The sequence below is a fragment of the Gopherus flavomarginatus genome, chromosome 6 (assembly GCF_025201925.1).
Source record: "Gopherus flavomarginatus isolate rGopFla2 chromosome 6, rGopFla2.mat.asm, whole genome shotgun sequence".
NCBI lineage: Eukaryota > Metazoa > Chordata > Testudines > Testudinidae > Gopherus > Gopherus flavomarginatus.
The window spans coordinates 27,051,333-27,074,103 of record NC_066622.1 but is presented as its reverse complement, the minus strand read 5'-3'; the positions used below and the strand labels follow the sequence as shown (position 1 = coordinate 27,074,103).

At 43.6% G+C, this 22,771-nt stretch overlaps 1 protein-coding gene across 2 annotated transcripts; it reads right to left on the bottom strand.

Moving 5' to 3' along the window:
- Nucleotides 1-531: 531 nt before the first annotated feature.
- WNT5A (Wnt family member 5A) lies at nucleotides 532-17,557 on the bottom strand. 2 transcript variants are annotated; one of them, XM_050958479.1, is made up of 5 exons: nucleotides 17,387-17,557; nucleotides 11,760-11,893; nucleotides 10,427-10,692; nucleotides 5,009-5,301; nucleotides 532-3,351 (listed from the first exon to the last, which is right to left on the bottom strand). In XM_050958479.1, exons 1-5 carry the CDS (start codon nucleotides 17,390-17,392, stop codon nucleotides 2,893-2,895), a joined length of 1,158 nt encoding a protein of 385 aa, XP_050814436.1. In that variant the 5' UTR covers nucleotides 17,393-17,557; the 3' UTR covers nucleotides 532-2,892. The 2 variants fall into 2 exon arrangements, with proteins under 2 accessions (XP_050814436.1, XP_050814434.1); XM_050958477.1 differs by lacking the exon at nucleotides 17,387-17,557 and adding an exon at nucleotides 13,352-13,436.
- Nucleotides 17,558-22,771: the final 5,214 nt, after the last annotated feature.

Below are 22,771 nucleotides of genomic sequence, written 5' to 3'. Positions count from 1 at the left end.
AACTATAGAAAATTGTCTTTTTAGATTAAAAATGTAGTCAGACCAAAAAAAATCCAGCTACAAGTCCCCAGGTCCTACAAACTCTTATTCTTGCATAAAGCCTTGATTCACACCAGCAGCTCAGTTGAAGCCAGTAGGGCTTCTCAGGTAAGAGCTATTCACAGGATTAAAAGGTTTACAGGATCAGGCCCCCATGACTCCAAAACTGCTAAAAACAAAACAAACCGCTAAAACAGTGAAAGCTACATGCATAATTGTTCAATAATTCAATTCTTTTGGCCACTTGTCAGCTGGGCTCCTAACCATCTACAGAATATTTTGTGGTGCACACAGTCATAAGGTTTTTTTCCCCAAAAGAGTTGTTACATCGGTAAGCGTTCTTAATATAGAAATAAAATTTCAAGCTGTACTTTGTGTGTTTGGCATAGGGTCGCTTCCTTGTTTTACCACATAATAAATTTTTTAAAAGTCAACCTTTTCATTGTTTTAACAAATCCTCCTCTGAAAAATCATTAAAACCACTTCCCAACATACAAAGTTTTATTTTTATAGTCTATCTTCCATTATGGCGTAAAGCCTTTCAAAAAAAATTTTTAAACCAGTGAAATATACAAATCACGCAAGATAGAAATATGTACATTAAATGTACAGAACAAACAGAGGAAATGACATAGAAGATTTACATAATATCTGAATGACAAGTAAAATATTTTACATTAAATAGTATTTTAAAAGCTAGGATCGTTACACTCAGCTCTGCTCACAGACAGGAGTCACTAAAAAAGGAACAAGATGTGATTCAGCAAATAAAAAATGACTATGGTTTTTGTATAATAAAAACCAAAAGTGACATATTCAATGAAGTAGTGCCTTTCTTAATTTTAAGATACTTTGTTTCAAACATCTGGAAGAGAGGGGTAAATATGTTCTTAATAAATTAAGAGCAATAAGCATCATTTTAAAAGCTGATAAATGATCAAGATGAACTTAATGCAACACCTTATAGGCTCGTGAGAAGTTAAGGCTTTAGTATGACTAAGCTAAAGTGAAGAATTTTACTTGTTTGGTATTGAATGCCAATTTGTTTAATTTATGGGATGGGAATGATTTGGGGTGAGGTTTCTGAACTAATGACAAATGCTAACTGTGTTCTTGTAAATACGCTGTCTTGGGGGAAACACAAGAAGTTGCTGGAGTAGGTACTGATTCCCATCTCAAAAAAATTAAAAAAACCTTAAAACAAATGAAGAGCCAAATACAGTTTGTGCTAGGGAATTTTAAGGTTTCTGTTTCAATGATAATCAATAATGCCCTTGCAGGAAAGTGGAAGAGAGAAGCAGTCTCCAACCCAGTGTGAATTCAAGTGCATGGTATCTGTTCTAACTGTAGCTCAAGAAGCCCCCTTAGGTTAAGAAAATGCTTACTTCTTTGTGATTAAAGTATTCTTAAAACCTTTGTGTTATGACACCAAGAATGCTAGAATCAATATCAAAAAATCCTAAAAGTGATTTGTAAAAGGAAATGGGGGAATAATATGCTCCTAACTGATGAACTGCCTCTGTAACTTTAGCAGTTTTATAAAAAATCACTGGCTGTATTGAAATATATATGTACAAAAAGCTCTGAAATATCAGACACCAGCAGACCACAGTTTTCCCGTATATATGTAACTGCTCAAGTATAGTCTGAACAGTTTTAGTGTATACCTGCAATATATTATCTAAAGCACATGTATGAAGACATCAGATGATAAATTTGGCATTGCTGAAATATTTCATTGGACTAAAATAGCCACTTAACATCATTAAGACATGAAACTATTGTCTCCTCAAGTCAAAGCTTTCCCAACATCCACAATAAACCAACCATCTCAAGAATGATTGATGGTTAATTATTAATTTCCTTGGATAAGAGGGGTTATTTACTAAGCTGGGTTTTGAAAGTTGGCCAGCTATCACACCTTTTTTTTTTTTTTTTAAAAAAAAAGGGTATTTCAAATTTGGGGAATTCTGTTTCCTAAAAGGCTTTCCAGAGAGTGGGACACTGAAACAGCTGCAGCGGTGCAATTTCTATTGGGTCAGACCAGAGCACACTGTTCTGTGAGATTCAGAGGTCCCTTGCTCCTGATATTCTTTATCAGTAAGGCATTGCTCGCTAAGATGGAATACTCACACTTCATACATAATTAGATGAAGAGCTGATAAGGTGTACATCAAAGCAGGATGTGACCTTAGTGTCAACCAAAGCAGATTTTTTCTTGGTCTTGCTAGCTACTGGACCCAAGACTTTAGGTCCTAAATAGCACAGCTGAACCCGTTAGAAGTCTTAAGCGCTCGTACCCTTTAATTATCTCACATTTAAATTAGCACCTTGCAGTCATGTGATTGACATCATAGTAGCTTTGTCCTGAGCCTTCCTGTGGATATACCAGCCCTCCTTGTATGGACCCCTGGATGCATTGATCAGCTTTGTATGCATCTATCAGTTTACTTTTGGTCACTGAAGCTAAAATCATGCACAGGTTTGTGGGTTCATAAGGATCATTCTCAGATCCCAAGCACCTAAGAATTCTTTGCTGGCTGCACATGTAATATGACTCATGGGACTAAGTTAGGATATGTTGGATTTCCCTTCAAACTACACTATTTTTTTAAAAAAGTCTCTTTTTTTGGGTAAAATAAATATTTTCTTGGGTTCTCCCCCATTATTGCCAAAAATATAAACCACACACAGTCCTAGGATGGGTGCAGAAAAGGTTCCAGTCACTTCTTTTTGTAACCTTTATTAAAAAAAAGAAAAAAAATCATTGGACTCTATAAATAAAGTAGAGATTGTCCTGGGGGTAGCACCCTTGCCGGCAGGTGGGAGAAGCTCCTCCCACCTCATCACCCCCTATTTGCACACAAACTGGTCCACGATCTCTGTGCACTTCTTGCATTTCACATAGCAGCACCAATGGAACTTGCAGTGGCAGCGCTCTGTCTGCACTGTCTTGAACTGGTCATAGCCCCGGCCACAGCACATGAGTTCACAGCCATCCATGCCCTCTGAGGTCTTATTGCAGAGGCGGCCCTGAGTGCCCAGGGAGCCGGTGCTCTCATTGCGCACGCAATAGTCGGGGCTAGGGTCAATGTAGACCAGGTCAAGGATGGTGGGCGTGTTGAAGCGGCTGTTCACTTGCACCAGCTTGCCCCGGCTGTTGAGTTTCATGGCAGCAGCGCTATCATATTTCTCTTTCAGGGCATCGCCCACTTTGCGGAAGTCGGCCAGCTGCAGCCAACAGGTCTTCAGGCTGCAGGAGCCAGACACTCCATGGCACTTACAGGCCACATCAGCCAAGTTATACACAGTCTAAGGGAGAGAAAAGAGAAGGAGGGAAAACAAAAGTGTCAATGTGGTTGTTACATAGCTTGAGCGCACCCCTCCCCACTCCCTTAACATCCCCACCACCCCTACACACACAGGAAGAGAACCCCTAACATACTCCTACTTTCCCTACACCACCCACACCAAAGAGAGTGAGCTCTCAACCCCCCTCTCACACACCATGCACACTCCCTAAGTATGTGCACAAGTCCTCAGCAGAATCATTCACGATGCATTCAATTTTAGGAATTTGCCTATTGCAGGGGAAAGGATTTTGCTGTTTCATTGAGAAATTTCAACCAGCCCTTTATTTTATTTTTACTCTCTCAACTTATCTCAGTTTGAGGCTTGTACTAGAGAAAGAGTTAAGATTTCTTCTGTTACAGGCTATGCGGCAGCTGATTGTCTGCTCTTGGCTCAGCAGTACCCTCTCATCCAAAATACTGCTGTGTAAGAGAGACTGCATCCAGAAGAAACCCCCAAAACACCTTTGGGTGGGGGACTGACCTACACAGCAATATCCGTTTTATAAAGCTTTGGCAGCAAGATCTCAGTCATTTACCTTGTGTAAATAGAAATAAGAGTCAAGTGTTGACACTGCCCCAAAAATCCTGGGGTCTGACACATTAGGTGGATACTGTATGCAACTTCCACCCAATATTTAAAAAGAGTTTCGATGCTGCCAAATGGCACTGCAAAGAGGAGGCTGGGAAGGGGGGAAAAAAACTGCTGGAGTATCTGTAGACAACTGTGAAATTTATTTTTCTTCTTTCTAGTAGTAAACTGACCTTTCTGTTGCTTTCAGATACCCTCCTCTCACATTTAAATAATATTAATGTTCAATTATCTTTCATCCGTCCTCACCTTCAAACACAAGAGTAAAGTCTCCAGCAGACTATTTCTGGCACCACAGGCTCTAGGAAAATAACGACTTTGGCTCTTTGAGTTCACAGTATTGTTAAAAAAAAAAAAAAAAGTTTACCCCTATTCATTTAAGGCATTTTCAAGATAAAAGCCATAAAAAACACATTTCACCACAGAGGAGGGTGTTTTCTAATCATAAGGTTTTCACATCCTCAAAAGGGGTGGGGGAAATTATGTTAACCCTGCAAGAATATTCAGCTCTGGGGAGTTTGCTGCTTCTCTTCTCCCTCCAAAGCAAACTGGATTGGTTGGAAATGTAAACCAATAAAACTCTACTCTGCAGAAAAGTCACAGTGAACTGTAGGGCTGTAACTAGTAGAACATGGAGGAAGACAAAATATGCTGCTCTCTCACTGATCCTATGAGGTAGGGAATGGAAAACCCAATGGCAGTAGTGTTGTCACTCAGGAATATTCATATACACACACTCTCTCTCCCCCTCCCCATACTTAAACCCAACTTCACACGCTTTCCCCCTGCATTTGAAGAAGGCCAAATATTAAAGGTTTTGATTTCTGAGCTCACCAGCAGATTTCATTGGGGACTAATAAGAAAGGCAAAGGAAATATTTCCTTGAAAAACCAACACATGCATGAGCTAAGGACCTTCAGAGAAAGTTATCCATGCCACCGTTCTTTCTCTCTCTCTCATTAATTAGGTGCGTCCCTTCCCAGGCAGGCTGCTTTGGGGAAGGGGAAGGAGCCACTCAGCCACTTACTCGTCTTCCAGCCTCGTTGTTATGCAGGTTCATCAAAATCCTAGCACTCTCGTAAGAGCCTTTCTGATAAATTCTCTCACGCTCCCGAGCATCCACAAACTCCTTGGCGAAGCGGTAGCCATATTCGATGTTATCCCCACAGCCACCCCACAGCCAGTCCCGGGGTAAATCTTTGGGCCTGGCTGCCCTGCTGCAGCCACAGGAGGAGAGCTCCCCCTCTCGGCAGGCACGACTCATTGCATTAACCACCCCGGCAGCACTGACTGCGTAAGTAAAGGCAGTCTCCCTACTGCCTGTAAGGAAAAGAGAAAGCAGGTGTTAAAGGCAAGTCTGCACATGTTCCATGACATTCAGTACAGGGCATGGGGAAATGCTATATATGAAATTCATGAGGTTTTGAAGTGTGCTTTAGCCTAAGAGGTCTCCATGGAAACATTTTTATTCCTCCCCCTCCCCCACAAAAGCAAACAAATCAATGACAGAAATTGGAGGTTCAGTTATGAAGAGCAGGCGCTGGATTCTCCTCTCACACTGGTTTTCACCAGGGAACACTGTGGCGCAACAATGAGAGGAGAATCAGGCCCTAGGAGTATGTTTAGCAATGGGTTACAACAATAATTGTGTCCAGGGTTTAGAGAGCCTGGCTGCTTCCCATCTTCTCTTTTCAAAGATGATAAATACAACTTTTAGAAGTCTGCTCCTTAAATTACTACTTCTTGAACATGATTTATCTACTTCACTCATTTATTCCAATTTATTTAAAGTTACAGCATTTCACAAAGCCTGCTGGTGTCAAAGAAAGAGCACATCAGAATGATACTTATCAATACGCTGCCCTGCACATAAACTGGCCGGCAACTTTGAAGAGGGTTATTTAAAAATAAAGATATAATACCCCACTGCCCACTAGTATCTAATAACCCAACCAATAGCAAGATTTCATACAGCAAAAGAAGCCACTGCCAATCATTTCTATAAGTTGCAGGGAAAAGCGAGCCTGGGCCAGGAGTGTATTAAATGTTTTAGCCAATGACTGATTCCCTTACATTCAAGTTTTTCCACCTTTCATTTTAAGATAATGAAGTTTCTTTCAAGGTGATGACAGAAATAGTTCTTTGTTCATATGTGCTTGTCACAGGATATCCTCACTGGAAGATAAATTCATTAACAGCTTCCTCAACAAGACATCACCCTGATCCATTTTTACCTAGAACCCAACTACACCCATCTCCTTTCTCAGGAATGGCAAGAGTTCTATTTTACAACAAATGTCTTTCATGAAAACAATGCTAACATTATAGACCCTTCTGGAAGTTTGCATTTCTTCTTATCAAGAAGCAGGGCCAAAACCGCTACTTTTCAACATAACGGGCTCAGCGAAGTCCTTCTCCAGGGAAGACTACCAAAATGACTGTTGGATCAGGCTAAAACATAATTTGACGTTGAAAATCAGAGAGAGAGTTAGTTATTAGTTTAACTGTTAGCTTTCTTCAGAGGGAGGGATAGCTCTGTGGTTTAAGCATTGGCCTTGCTAAACCCAGGGTTGTGAGCTCAATCCTTGAGGGGGCCACTTAGGGAGCTGGAGGAAAAATCAGTACTTGGTCCTGCTAGTGAAGGCAGGGGGCTGGACTTGATAACCTTTCAAGGTCCCTTCCAGTTCTAGGAGATAGGTATATCTCCAATTATTTATTATTCCTTCTATTTTTTAGTCCAAAAATAGAGTTGGTCTAGGTAAACCTCGATTTTACCAAGCTTGCAGGAGGAACATTTTTGTAAAAATCAGGGTTTTGTCAGACACAATTTTTGGATAACAGTTCTTTGAGGCAGGGACTGTTTGTACAGGGCCTGCTACCAAAGCTCACTTCTCATTTAGGCCTGTTGGCACCACTGTATATTATGAACAGTGCTCACAGTTAATCTGTATTTAACATAGATCTAACACTATGTTCAGAGCAGCTCTGTTAATGTAACAACTGCTGCCTTTTCAAATAATTTATGTTCTTTAAATGAAAAGAATCAGAGGTCATATACTGGGGAAGACCATTTCTAAAAACAGTAGAATCACAACTACCCTTCCCCTCAGTGCTAGGGTCCATTCCAGCAGATACTCACTCATGAGACTACTTGCAAGAGTTATGGGTTACTCCTGAGTATAAAGGTTCACAAAAGTAGTCTAAGTGGTCATAATAATGTTGGTGTTATATGTTTTTGATTTTGCATTTACCATAAATTAACTGGAGGAACTGCTTGAACAGATTTTAAAGCTAAATTCTGGATTGTACTGTAATGAATGTTTTGGATATTTTCTGCAGTCCTTATTCAAGTTAATGGGATGTTTGCCTAGGTAAGGAATGCATAATTTTTCCTTTGTCTATAATCTTTTTTTGAAAAATATATGGTTAGCTCAGGTTTACACATATTAATTATCTTGTGTACGCCATAAAGTTTTAAAACTCAGGTTTTTTATCTAAGGTCTTGGTGCATTTTTAAGGAATCCTTAAGGAAGAAAGGATGTGATGGAAGGGTGTGAAAAGGGGAACATGAGTGAGAGAAAAAACTGTCCCTAAAAGAACAAGGTGCATATATTCAACTCCATTTTGTAGTTAAAGCAAAATTTGGCTAATCCACTGAAACTGATCTCAGGGCAGGCAGTTTTAGATTGCACAACCACTATTAACCCAACACATCACCCTATGTCTCACTGACTTTGGCAACATTATAGGAGTCACATTTCCACATGGATAAATTGCTCTGGAATAGTTTTTCCAGAATATTTACGCACAAACATGCTTTCCTCCAGCATCCAACATGTCTGTCTTTTTCCACACTTCTTCAACATCCATCTCCATTGTGGCCATTGCAAGAAAACACACCATCTAAACATATTTGAGTTCCTCTATGTCCTTCATATGTAACATAAAAATAGGACATTGTTCCATGTACATATTACTGGTTAGAGAAGTGCCACAGAAAAATAAATTTAAAAGAAACAAAATCTAAATCTGGGCATAAGATACAAAACATTCTGTTTGTCGTGTATTTCAAGAGCATTCAAAACTATCAGCAGATGTGATTAGACTGGACCTCTCTCCCATGAAGTTGTTGAGAAGATCCATTTAGTTTATTTTAGGTTAATATTCTTTTCTTATGTTTTAAATGCAGTCCAAATATGCCTTAGTTCTAGGCCTACTAATAAACTAAAGGACAGCACAATATATTGCATATAGCAGGATTTTAATAGTCTAATTAAGAAATGATCAACAGAGAGGAAGCTATGGTAACAGAATAAAAGCCCTGTAAATTTAATGTTCAGTAAACTATATATTCAGTTTCTGTACTCAATGCTTGGTTTATTGGTACAACTTTAGATAACTTTGCCTGATAAATCTTGGAAGAAAAAATATAAATGGACATAGTGTAATAAATACCACAGATAAACTATCAGGTCAGTGCTTTTCTAAAAAGATTCTTCAATGCAGAATTACTTATGTTTTAGTCATTAACATAAATGACAAAATCCTACAAAAATATGCAGACTCAGGATCCAGTTATGATCATCTCACACTGGGGAGAATAAGGAGCAACTCTACTGACAATCAAATTATTATACCAATGGAACACTGGTTTAAGTATAATAAGCCTCAGACTACAGACTTTTTTCTCCTATTCAAGAGGAACAACAGCCTGCCATGTACTTCACATCAAAATGTAAAATAATATAACTATAAAACAACAATACTTTTCTTGTTCTTAATACACTTTTTAGGATCTTTAAGTGTTGGATATACTCACTTGTAACTGCAGTTCCTAAAAGTGGCTTAATTACATGATAAATTGCTACATAGATATTAATTAATACAGTCATATAATAGTGAAGAGGGCAAAGTTTTTCAACTTGTAATAAACCCCTGGGACCAGATGTGACACACTCTTGAAGGTGTGAACCTTTCATACTGGAAACACTGGCAACACAGATATGGGCCCGATCTTGCCATTTTAATTCACACCACTGAATCAGCTGAATGTAATTGAGTAATAACAGTTGAAGTTTGGGGCCAGAAATTTAAACATTTCTTTACGGGTTTTAGCTGTAACCTCAAGAAGATTAAAACTGAAAAGTCTCAAGGTTGTTACATTTGTTTTTCATGCTTATCTTGCTTTTTTGGATCTTGCTCAGCTTGAACAATGAGAAGTGAGTTTAGTTTTTAGGTTCTCAATGCTGGGGGTGCAAAAAAAGACCAGGGAATATCTATTTGTTTAAAAGACACTGTTCCTCAGATATTTTTAGACTCTGGCACTTTTCTATTCATTGCAGGTTTTATAAAAGCTTTATTTTTACAAAAAGTTAAGTTTAGGGCCAATCGAAATTGACAGTATTCCTTCAAGCTATGCGAGAGCTAAGCAATTTACAGATAAAGTTGTTTTAATGTAATTTAAACCACTCTTTTTGAAAAGGGATAGGAAAGCATTGGAAAAGGATTTAAATTTAGTTCTCAAATTAAAAAGCTACTGTGCACAAGCTATGAGCTACAGCAATGCTGAGATTAAGTGCCAGTACAAATGCTGTATAAAACACAGAAGATGATAGAAAGTACATTCCTCTGGCTAAGGATTCAGTAGATAGACTGGAAAATTCAGAGGAACGTTCCGTCTTTGGGTTTGATCCTGTACCATTGAAGTCAATGAGAATTTTGCAATAAACTTCAACGGGAACAGGATTGGGCCCCTAAATTATAAAGAATTATTTGTACTATGTGGTTTGCATGGAACAATTGAATTTTGAAGATAGATTTAACAGGAAAGAGGTTGGGACCCCAGCACACTGGGATAGTCAGATTCCTTTGCAGCATCCTTTCCTAATAGCTATGTTATTATATGCAACATAAATTACAAGTGCACTTTGTCCTGATAAAACTGATTTTGTATGGATTATAGAGCTGTTTTCTGTTATAAAGCCAACTTTCTTTAAACCATAGAAGGATTTTGCCACACCTGGCAGTAAATGAGAAGGCATTGTTTATAAACACTATGGAGAATGTCAGTTAACTGCTACATAAAATTAATTTATTACACAGCATGAGCAATTTTGGAACCCAGATATTTTTGCCACACACTACTACTTTTTAGTTAGTTTTAAACATACCATTATTTTATTTCAGATTTTTACCTTAAAGTTAATGAGTATTTTAGTGTCACTTTTTCTTTCCTACTACATTCTTGTATTCAGATTTTTTTTTGCCACCACTTTTTTTGAGGGGTGGGAGCAAGTGGAAAATCAACTCTGATTAAAATTGGGTTTTTTGGTCAGCTATAATTACAAAGATTAAGAACTTGGCAACAGTGTCTAATACAGACCATTAAGTAAATATCACACACATTCTTAGGCAACAGTTTGATCAGAAAGTTTTTGCTTCCTACCTATCTGCATGACTCTGCCAAAAACAGAGTTGTTGTCCACAGTGCTGCAATTCCATCTTCTGTGTCTGAACTGATACTGGCATTCCTTAATGCCTGTCTTTGCCCCCTCTCCAATATACTGCATGTGGTCTTGATACAAGTGGCAGAGTTTCTTCTGTCCTTGGGAAAGTCCTGCTAGTTGACTACATAGTGGCTGTGCTCCTATTATATATACCTCTGACATCTGAACAGGGTTCATAGGATTCATATGATTCATACCTAAAGACCTGCATAAAGAAAGAATCAGATTAACATTGGGAGGACAAATACAATATTAGAGTATAAATCTACCCACTCCTGTTCTTGTGACCAAGAGGAAAACTTTTGAACAACAGTGAAAATCATCCAACTCTTGTTTAAAGACTGTACAGAAGACAGCTGGCCGCATGTACAGAATGATGGCAGCAGGCTTTAATGACGGTCTTTGCCAACACTTCAATGTACCTGAATGCCAGGATTCAAATTTCATCCCATCCCTACAAATTTCTGTGGGCATGGTAAAGTTACAAGAAGTCCCAAACAACTGCCTGGTCGTAGAAGTGCATAAAATAATAACCAAATAACTCCCAAGCATACCAAACAATTTAGAATTTTCAACCTCAACTTTCAGTCTACACAATTATTAGAAAATAAGGAAATCCTTAAGTACCAACAGCTTGATGCTGTTACAGACAACTATTAGTTCCTTCTAACTGATAGAAAAGATACAGAGGCACGTACAGACACTAAACAAAATTAATCATGTTTTCCTAATTCTTAAAAGAGGTCCATATGTGCTTTCACATGATTAAAACAGGGCTGCTAGTCAGAAAGTGTTCAACTGAGAGAATGGAGGTTTTGCTTTAAAAAAAATCTCCAAATAATAGAAACATTAAAAAAAATCCAGATATTAACTAGATTTCCCCCCCCCCTCCAGCAGCCACAAGAAATATAAACTCAGCTCCTGGGTCTATTTAGAAAGTTGTTTAAATAAAAATAAATAAATAAATAAAAATCTCTGTGTTGAATTTTTTGTACATGGTATTCAGTGCTTTCCCTTACAGTTGTTATTTCAGACCCTGTAGAATGAGATTTTAAGTGACCCATTCAGAAATTTAATTTTGCTACTTTAATGGTGGTGGTGAAAATAAATTTCCTTTGGATTTACAGTTATCCCAGAAATTGAGTATTCCTAAAAATCTCCTGTTCACACAGCACTTTCCCTAGGAAGAGATAAGCTATATACACACATAAAAACCAAACAAAAATTAAATATATTCCTTTAAATAAAGTCAGTATATTTTAAGATGCTTACCACCAGGAGCTGGCTTCTATTACAACTTGGGCAAAAGAGGAGAAAATGGCCAGAACCACTATGAGGTACTTGGAAGCCATTGCACTGCCAACTGTCCCCAAAGCACCTCCTTGGACTAATATTCCAATAGATTTCTGGAGGAGAAATAAAAGGAACAGATTGTTTATTGTTTCTCAGATCATTTTCAAGCATGCAAGTTTAAACAAGGGAGATATCTTGGGTCCTTTTTAAGTTGACTCTTGACTGACTGCTCTTCTCTCAAGTGAGTTTTTGGTGGCAAAATGCAGGCAGTTTCTAGTCCAAATTAGTCCACCCACGCAACCTGACAAGGAAATTTTATTCACTGCGATTCTGCTTGTAGGGCTGCCCAGCGACTACAGACATGTCTCAGTGCCGTTGAATCAAAGATCAGTGCCAAACCCAATCTCTTAGAAAAATCCCTTAGTCTCCGTCGCATACTTTAACAGAAGCAAAAAACGTACTCCACCTTCATTCTTCTAGGAGCAGTCTACAGAGTGCCCGGACAGGGAGAAGCACCAAGTGGAGCAGACACATCAAGGAAAAAGTGAAGATGATGCATCAAGTTGCGGGGGTGTTTTGGGAATGGGGAGGGCAGGGAGGTTCAGCTGTTACGAACAATGGATGTTCCCCGGTCCCCAACCCCCCCCCCCCACAAATGACACCTTTATGGGCCATTCTGGGAGCTGCTTCCAGATGAGAACCATCGAGGCAGATCTTGTCCGAGAAAGTATGCGCAAAGCTCATTCCGTTGTCAGGCGACGCGCGTTTCTCCTTCCCAGCTCAAAATGCCTCTCTTATCCGAAGGGGGGATTCCGATTCTCCTCATTTGGGAGACAGACATTTGGGCTCTCCAGGGATCCCCAATCTGACGGCGGACGGAGGTGGGGCGGGGAGCTAAGAAAGCCACCAAGGCAGCAGGGGATAAGATGCCGCTGTGTGGGGCTCTCCCAGTTGATTTCACCATCGAGGGGCAAAGGATCGCCATCACTAAAAGCAGGACGCATGGGAGCTGGAGGTCGGGTAGGGTTTGTATCGTCTGCCTGGAGACGCAGCGCCCGTGGGTAAGGATTGTCTCCGGCTTCCCCGCGCACCCCAGCCCAGCTTTGCCAGCGTGCCGGGACTGGGGAGTGACCACACGGCGCTGGGAGTCGATTCCAAACAGCGCCTGCGGGAAGAGCCGGCAGATCCGTCCCCGGCGCAGAGGGAGCGCGGAGCTGGGACACAGGTTCGCCCGGCAGCGGCCCGGGGAGGGGAAGGGGCACAGAGCGCGCTCGGAGCGAGTGACCGGGCGCCCCGCAAGCCCAGCTCCCGCCGGCTCTCAGGAAAGGAGCCAGCGATCCACTCCGGGGGGAGAGGCCGCTAACTAGGCTCAGGGGAGCCCCCGTCCGTCAGCGCTGACACTAAGGGCCCGAGCTCCGCGGCCAGTGGAGCCTGGGAACGGTTTGGTTCAGTGACGGGTGGGTTGGCTGGGGCCCGGGGTGAGGCTGGGACTGCCCGGCACCTGAAGTGCCAGGGGGCTGGCGGGGGCACGCAGCCCGGGAAGGAGCCTTCCCGTCCCCCGGGGCACCCACTGAGGCCCTTCTCCCTGGGTTGCGGCTGAGCGGCGCGCCAGAGGCTCCCTCGGGGCTCGGGTTGCAGGACATTGCGCGCACTCGGAGCCCGTCCTGTTCCCGGCCCAGGCTAAGAAGAAAGCGGGCAGCTTTCCGGAGCTCCGCGCACTCCGATTTCCGATTGGAATCGCCGGCAGAGGCCCTGCTCCGGATGGGTATTATTAGCCCGGGGTCTAATTGCTATTAAACACTCCCAGATGCCTAATGGAGGGGGGTTAAGGTTTTCAGAAGGAGCTGAAGTGGGAAGGAAGGGGCGAGCGCGAGCCTCATGCCCACAGATTAAGGGAATTTCTTTGTTACAGGAAAACCTTCAACGATTCCCAACAGTATGAAGGGAAGGAGAATCCGGATTGTCAGGCACAGTCACGCACGGAGTTCAGAATTCCCTCGACTGCTGCCTGTTCAGCATGACGGGGGAAAGCAAGGACTCCCCTGATGGCTTTAAACACGTTGTGCTGAAGGGTTTCCATTGGATTTATCCAGTTTTTCCTACCTCGCCTGAATAGGCTGAAATAATCCTGAGTTACAAAAGGGCATTGCTCTGAAATCCATAAATCCAGCCCTGTATTTTTGTTTTGTGTTTAAATAAACTCCCCTTCCATGAGCGGAGCCAACTCTCTGCCTTTACAAGGTTTCAGGCAGGGGAGAGCGGCCAATGCGCGCAGCAGAAAAGCCAATGGTAAACGGAAATGTACAAGCAGAAATTGGAGTGAGTTATTACATCCCAAGGTCTCTGCCCGCGCATAAAATATCGATGCCAATTAATAAGTTAAACACTTCCAGTAAATAGGTTACTCGATCGGGCTTTAGTTCGTAACGCAGGACTTGTAAGGAGAGTAATTTAATTTTTTTTGAAAAGGCAGTTCAACACTTGGGGGCTCCCTATTCATTCTCGAAACGTTAGGAGTGAATTAAAGGTGCTCTTAATTCTTCCTGAATTTTTTTTGTTGTTGGGGGGAGGGAGTTGGGGAGGCGTTTGGAGAGAGAGAAGAACTATCATAGCAACACCCAGGAAATTGGTAACATGAAAGCTGCCCGGACACACACAGCATTCCAGGGCACAGAAAACTGGGATTAGCGTACAGCCGCCTGCGTGTGATGAGCTTTGTTACAGCCACACTCTCCCTGTCACTTGGGATGCGGGGCTGTAGCACTTGGGACTTTAGATCCGCTTGCTCTTTCTTACTAGGTGTAAATGGCTCCTCCTCCACCCACTTCGCGTTTCACACCAGGCAAGTCACCCAGTGCGCTGAATACTGCGTACTAAGGTTTTAAAAATATGACAAAGAAAATATGTAAATTTAGAACTCGGATTGGCCCTCTCCTAAATTACAAGAATTAAATCTGGGGAAATTAATGTGTGTATAAGCAACAGTTTGCGGAGGGCGCCGTAATGATTAAAGTCAAATGTACATTTTAGCAGCAGCTTAGAAAATCGTAAAGAGATTTATGCACCATAAACTAACTTCCAAAATTGGCAGTAGCCTCAGACACCCGAAATAGGGATGTGGACCAATTTGGATATTTCGGTACCCAGAAAGGGATACAAACTGAAACCTAATTCATTGATCGGCTCCTATTGACAGCAGCTAATTAGACATTGCTCCAACTCAGTTACTAGTCACTTGTCTTCGCAAGCATCTGTAGCGCAGATGTGAAACGAGCGGGTGTGTATGTCATTTCGGGGTAGAAATGAACTTTGTGGGGACAATGCGGACGGTTATAAGAGGATTCAGCCCGTGGGCAGCAGTATACCCAGGCAACCTAAGTTGATTTCGGTTCCTAGGCGCCCTGCCAGTGACACCCTCCCGAGCGTTTCTGCAGTGGGGAGATTAAGCGTCACAACTGCAAATCATTGAAAAGCCAACTGGTCCATGGAGTCAAGAGCCCAGGCGCTCCATAGCCAGCAAAAGCAGCCAGTCCTCCGGCGTATAACGGCCAGGCTCGCATGGGGGAGTGCGCACCTCTAGGAGAACCACTGTGAGCACAGCCAGGCCTTAGAGGGGAGCTCAAAAAGAAGTTGCAATCAAAATCCCGCAGAGCCAGAAAGATCCCAAGGAGAAAACATCTGGGGCAAGGTCAAGAAGGGAGTAGCAGCTCCCCCCTCCTGTAACAGTTCTCACTCCGAAGTGTCTCACGCACGATGGCCCTAGTGCAACCAGTCCTGGCCCATAGGTGTGGTTTTAAGGCATAAAACAGGGAAGGTGTAAAAAGAAGATGAGGACGCTGGAAACATTTTCTTCGGGCTCAAAACCCTCCGGCCTGTACTCCGACTGCGCGGCTAGGGAGTCTTTACATGGGGGTTATTACACTTTGCTGGTCCGACACTAGGTCATTCACACACAGCCCGGAACGTTGTCGGAAGAGTGGAGCCAGGCGGGTTTCGTTAGGTGGAGTGGAAAGAAGCGGGCCTCGCCTGGACCGGGAGGCGCCCGTTCGGGGAGTCATACAGCCCTTCTCCCGGCAGGGGGCAGCCTCAGCCGTCAGAACCTCCGCCAAGACAGACGCCTGGTTCGGCGAGGGGCTCCATCGCCAACCTTTTTTAATTTTAACCATTTACTGGGACTCCAATCTGAGTGGTCAGCCCGAGAAAGAGAGAAGAGACACCTGCGATCGGTGAAGTTACGGTCAGTCTCCGCTGCTGCAGCCACTTCAGGATCACGCAGCTAACAAGTTGCCATCAACAAACTCCTGGAAGTACCAGCTATCGGCCCCAAAGTCTTACACACCAGCTGAACTTTGTAAGGCGCTTTTTTGGGGCGGGGGGCGGGAGGGAGAGAAGGGGTTATGCTCTTCGGTAAGATGAAAATGGACTCTTACAGATTCAGCACAGCCCTGGAATCGCCTGTGATCCTGTTTTTACACAGGGTGTCTGGAAAGCCTGTTCAGGCATCTGGTTTTATGGTAGCTTTTATGTGAGCACTGCCTTTGGTAAGTAGGCACCCAGAGAGCCATTCGGCGCTGGTGGGTTGTAAAATGCAGAAACGATTGCTGTATACTGATTTGCTCTGTGGTTTCAAAGCAAACGATTTACAAAAGCGATGCCACCCCTTTTCCCTCCAGTGGTTTTCAATAAGAAGGGGTCCGTGTATTGCAAGATTGTAGCGTTCAAGTTTACAGAAAAAGCCACTTACTCTGACTCAGACACCAATGTATACGGTTAATTCGTGGAGAAAGGGGAGACGGTTTTTTCCTAGATTTTTTTTAAAGTACACTCCCGTACTTTACATTCACAGAGTTGAACGAACTTAGAAAAGATTCGTTTCTCAGAGAAACTGAACTTTCCGTGACCCTCCGAGTGTAACTAATTTAGCATGCAATTGACAATTAAAAACAAACAAACTAACTAACAGACTTTCCAACATGGAGTCCTTAGAGCATCAACGGGGCACCGAAAAACCTCGTTTCTCCTTTGCAGAGCCCAGCAGCAGAATCCTTTACAGATGCCAAGTGACAATCTCCAAAAAATTAGAATAAAATTAAAAGGGGGAAGGGGGAAAAAAGCCAGGTTCTAAACTGGCCTTGAGCCAGAGTTCCTTAAAGGTACAGGCCTCCATTACCGCCTGCTCACTCCTCCATGGCTATTCTCCCCAGAAATGAAGTTCGGAAAGATGTCTTTAAAACTTCGGCTACTAGAGGCTACAAAAAGACGCACAGCGTTGGAGAGCTGAATTAAAACACGCGTCTTAAAGATTCTTCACTTACTTTAAAAGAAACTGGTTCACGATAGGCGGGGGGCAATTTGGCCGTAAAAAGTGGGGTATTTCAGCCTCACATCTCCAGCAGGACTAGATGAGTGAAAACGCTTAGAGTTTGGGAAGTGTGTGTGTGAGGGGGGAAGAGACAGAGGGTCGCCAAGGCTGTCTGTGTGGGGGGGAGGGGGAGAACCCCACACATCTCACTACCGAAATACATGTAAATTCACCACCCCCCTGGACTCACACAAGCGAGCTCAGCGTCTTAACAAGCAGCCCCTCATCCCAGCCTAGGACTCACCTCCATTGCAGGGGGAATCGCCGAGCGAGAGCAGCCAAGTAATCCAAGGGGGGCCGGGGAGCGAAAGGGCGAGGAGGCGGCGAGAGTAAATCCGGGCTCGCAGGAGCTATGCGGTATCCTCCAAAGCAGCGGGCGGCGGCGGCTGCCAGGGGCCAGGAAGGGAGCGAGCCCGGCGAGGGGGAGCGCTGGGGCCCGGCGAGCTGACACCAGGCAGACGCAGACCTCTGTCCGGCGCGGGCGCTCCCAGCGCGGAGCAGGGCACCAGGACAGGCTCCTTTCCAAGGTCCATCAGCAATCACAGGAATTAGGGCTTTCCAGCGAAACACACGCGCGCGCGCGGCGCCCCGTGGGCGTGATCGTGCGGAAACACTTGGGAAACAAATACAATCTTCGGGAGCGGCTGCTGCGAAAGCGCCCTGGGCTACGATCCTTTTCCACCAGCCCAGCCCAGGTGGTGCAGCCGCCGCCGGAGCGGGGCTCGCCGCTCCCTCCCCAGCAGCCCCGCGAGGAGCTCGCTTCCTAGCTCGCTCTCGCCCCCGCCGAAGCTCCGTGCGGGAGAGGGGCGTGAATGGAAGCGCAGGAATCCCCCCCGCTCCCCTAGAGGCTGGGCGCCGCGCAGCTGGGTGTCCGGGGCTGCAGAGCCATCCGCGGGCTGCGTCCCTCCATTTTAAAGCGAGGGGGGGAAGCCGGACTTGACTCTTCGGCGCAACTGGGGAGGGGGATGCCCGGCTAGAGGCGACGGCTTTTCCTGCAGCCCAGACGGGGACTCGGGCAAGAGGAGCTGCGGGAAGGAGGCGGGGGAAGGTCCCGGGCTCAGGGGCTGTAACTCTCCCAATCCATTGCCGGGCAAAGCCCCTCAACGCCGGGTACAAGCTACACACAGGCGGGACCCGGAGCTGCGGCAAAGCGTTTCCTTCCTGCGCCTCTCGGCTGGGTCCCCCCCCTCCCCTAGGTCTCTATCGCTCGCGGCTCTCCCCGTCGCCCTGCAGCTGAACAGTGCACGGAAAAGTTATACGGCCAACGGCGGCCGAAAAACTTTAGGAGGTGCGCATGCGCCTTGCGCCGACCTATGGCAAAGCAGACTGGGTTTTAAAGCTGTACCGCAGGCAGGAGCCCAACGCAAACCTCTGCAATACAGAGCTGGTCCACAGGACCGTCCCCACCCACCGCTCTTCAAACTCAGTCAGTCAGTTGCATCCTTCGTAGCAAGAGACGCATTCCTATAGATTACTTGCAGCCTGCTTTAGCTAGAGCCTCATTCATCAATGCTGCAAGCTACGCGGAAACGCCAATTAGACCAGCTTCCCCTAGGCTCGCTCGGAGAAGACCAGTCCTGTGATTAAAACCTGTCTACATGCCCACCCCGTAAAAGGAAACCCACCATCAGTGAGACGTGATTATATGCGATAGTAGAGACACAAATACGCGAGCCATACCCTGGGAAGTACAACTTTATATATAATTCACCATGTGTACATTATCTCCATACATAACTACAGACACTATGTATCGTGCGAGAAAGCTTTGCGCGTGCGTACAAATATATATAATTCGTTTTTGTTGATGAATTTCTCATTTGACAAATGATTTCTTGCACGCCCAAGGTTGTAGATGTGCTTCCACGTACTCTTGACAAATGCTGGGTTCCTAAGCAGGCTTGATTGTGTGATTTCCCCTCTTCTTCAGTGTTTATTTCCGCTGTAAATTTGGCAGGTTGTTGTCAAAACAGTTTAAGTTAAATCACGCAGGACCTAATGAAAGCCAAAGTCGAGAACGGTTTCCTGAAACCTTTGTACTTCACAATGGTTTCTCCACTCCAATCCTCAGCCAAAGGTTTTATTGACTTTCTCGCATCTCACATGCAAGTGATGAAGTAGCAACATTCCCTGAGCCATTTCATAATTCCGTATTATTTCCCTTTTATTCCTCTATAACTGCAGGTCCACTGGGGTGTGGGGGCGGGGAAAAGTCCCATTATGAAAGCAGCGCTGGGAAATCCAAACAGCGCTGAGAAAGCAGCCTCAATATCAATAAATACATTCACTCTTTCAAAGTCATTCCAGTGCAAATAAAATCCCTCCGGGAGTCCAACAGGGGAAACACAACACATCTCAGTTGGTCTGATTCCACTACTGCAGTACACACTCTTCCAGGGACAGACTCTCTCTCTCTCACACGCACACACACACACATACACAAAATACCGCCCCCCAGTACGTGTGTATGCACATACATACAGAGGTAAGTACAACTTTTCTTTGTGCACGCGCACACATACACACAGGTAAGTACAACTGTCCTTTGCTCTTTGACCACAGAAATTTCAGAAATTTCTTAGCACAGTTGAACAGCCTAAACAATGCAAACCACTCTCAGTAAGACCAAAAAGTAGTGACTCTTCTGGGGGTAACTGTTGAACATCGCTTTTTTATTATTCCTTTCCTTCTCAGTTATTAACCATTTCTGTAAACAACCCTTCCGTTTGTCCAATCATTTCAAAACCTTTATGGCTGGTGTTGAATTGTTTCTGTTGACAGCAGACGTTCTGCAGGAAAAGTCGTTTGTAAAACCCGTTTATTTCATACTTACTTTGGAAGATAGTGGCAAGGGAGAAGGGAAGATTTGTTTTGTAAACTTGCTGAATCTCCCTGTTCAACTTTTAGAACCCAAATACGAGATTGCAAGTACTAGGGGCTGCAGGATGCTGCGAGACGGATGTGTAATATACATAAGAACTGTACCAAAGCTCATTCTCAGAGATGAAAGTTTATGGAGAGGCCTTATTTGCACTTGCCCCTGATTGAATGATCAAACGGACACTGTGTAAAACAGGACTGTAAAAAAGCACAGATCCTTTATTCTGATAGATTTGGGTTTAAGGGACAATAAAGTACTTCAGATTACTGCTAACCACCTTGAATCTTATCTAAGCACCTGAAGCACAGAGCGGTCTGTTATCAACACAATTTATTGTTCTTCTTGTTAGCTGTTCCTGTTATTTGGCAAACCTCGCCTAGGTTTTAGGTAGATCTTCAAAACCTTCAGTGGATGTGTAATCAGTTATTTGCAAGGATAGTCCGTGATAATCAATATCTAACAGAAAAGTGAGGAGTTCAAAGAATGTATCTATTCTCATCAGGCACAAGAGAACAGGCACTCCTCGCTTTTATGCACAGCAAAGGACTAAACCTCCACAAATGAAGTAGAAGAGCCAAGTCCCGCACTGGGGATATGCGCCTAAGTGGGCACAGTACACAATGTGTTGGCCCCCGGCTTCCAACGCAATGAAACAGCAGCTTAAAAAATAATTAAACTTTTGTTGAGGCATTTTGATCTCTCTTTCAAACACAAACACACACACCACTACAGGCATAGTACCTGTGTAACATGTTAATACGTTGATTTTATACTATTGAGTGAAAATACTTCACATTTATTTTGTGGTAAACAAATCACTCCTCACAACTTGAGATTTGGTTCCTTCACCAGAAACTGTGATATGGAATTTATTATTTACATGGATCACCAAACTTCCAGTTCCAGGCGGGGGAGAAACTAAGGGGGTTTGGTTCGTTCCTTTTAGGAAGACCGACCTTAGGTTTATGCCTAGTAAATAATATTTTATTGCCTTTGGTTTACTGTGGCATTTCTATTATCCCCTCCAGGAGTCTGCAAACTGCTTGGGTTAAAGGTCATTTCTCAAATCACTAGAATTAGTGAAGAATAGCAGAAAACTGTAAAAGGGGGAGGGGATGCGCAGTCAAACAAGCAGGATCGCCCGAAATAAACTCATAGAGAGCCCCGAGCCCTCCCGTTTGCATTGCAGAGTGATATTTATCATCGTGTAATTGAATAATGTTACCGGACAGAGGAAAACGCCTAGCGCAGGACCATCAATAGAGCAAGACAAGCATGCGGCCGTATTAGCAAGTTTGGCAATAATCAAAGCAAACACTGAATCAGTTTCCTTGCTGGGATTCTTGGGGGGGGGGGGGGGGAAAGAGGCCAAAATCATATTTCTGAGCAGGGAATTTATAAGTCTCAGGCAAGTTTTCAAGCCATGGGGCACAGGAGTGGAAATCAGAGGCAGCAAGCCAACCATCCTGCAAGTCTTTAAGAATTTTAATTTCTTCTCGCTATTTAAAACAGCTGAGGGAGGCAAAGGGAGGGGAGAGAGACGTATCAACAACATTATAGCCTCTCATGCTTCCCAAGCTTTTGTTTTCCAGTTTTAACGGCAACAGAGATCTTAAGTTACTAGAGTCTTCATTCCTGTATGTGTGTCTTCCTGCTAATGATTAAAGCGTTTTCATCAGAAAAAAATGCTAATTATAATGTCTATTAAGAGAAAAACTATGGCTAAATATCCCAAATAGGCGAGCCCGGACACAACAGTTACTGACTGTTTTTCTCCAGTGCTCTAGTTCTTCTTAGTGCTGCTATAGAGCCTGTAATATGATTAAATATTTTTAACATGGAAAACGCATTATTTCTTATCTTACAGCTACACTTACATACTTAACTGCGCAGTGTAATTCATGTTAGCAGAATACTGGATACATTTGTGTGTTCATTTCAACATGAAACTCCATATGATTTATATTCTGACACCTTGGCCAGTGGCCATACACCAAAAGCAAGATCCATTCAGAGGTTGATAGAGATATCTCCCCTTCATCTACAAACTGTTTGGGGGGAACAGGCAGGTGTTTTCTAGAAGAGAAGGCAAGATTTTCTAAATTGCACACACTTGAATATATGTTATTAATGCATATTGAATATTATTTTAACTTGTGTGTATGTGTAATCACACAGGCCTCATCCTGCAAATGCTTGCATATGCGCTTAACTTTTACTGTCCTGCATAGTCCCAGAAGTATATGTGTTTGCAGGATCAGGGCCATAACTGGTTGTGGGAATGGCCATGTAATAAAAAAGCATTTATCATGTTACTTTGATCTCTTCACCTGCATTCTCAGGGAGGCAGCGTAGCCTGGTAGATAGGTCACTGAATTGCAATTCAGGAGAAGGGCTGGGTTCTAATCCCAGCTTTGCCACTGACCTTGGGCAAGTCAATTTCCCACTCTCTGCCTCAGTTTCCCCATCTGCAAAATGGGGGTAATGATACTGCCCTCCTTTGAAAAGCACTAGGAGATCTAGTGATGAAAGGTGTGATAAAATAGCTTCACCTGCACTCTGCTCACTAATTCATCTGCCCCAGGGACTACTACTAACATTTCAAACTCCTATGCACTTTCAAATAGCTGCAATTAAAAAAAAAAGCAAACAAAACTTGTCCAATAATATTTCCTTCCCATACCCCTTATGTGGAATTTCTCTCCTCTACCAATCATCCATCTCTACCCCACCCCCTAATAAAACTGC

Excerpts from the sequence above, each read along its gene's own strand:
- WNT5A (XM_050958477.1), bottom strand. The coding sequence starts at position 13,423 with ATGTCCTGCAACCCGAGCCCCGAGGGAGCCTCTGGCGCGCCGCTCAGC. Across the intron at positions 11,894-13,351 it reads ACCCAGGGAGAAGGGCCTCA|AAATCTATTGGAATATTAGT; the intron begins GTGGGTGCCCCG and ends TTTCTCCTCCAG. Across the intron at positions 5,302-10,426 it reads TGGCAGAGTCATGCAGATAG|GCAGTAGGGAGACTGCCTTT; the intron begins GTAGGAAGCAAA and ends TTTTCCTTACAG.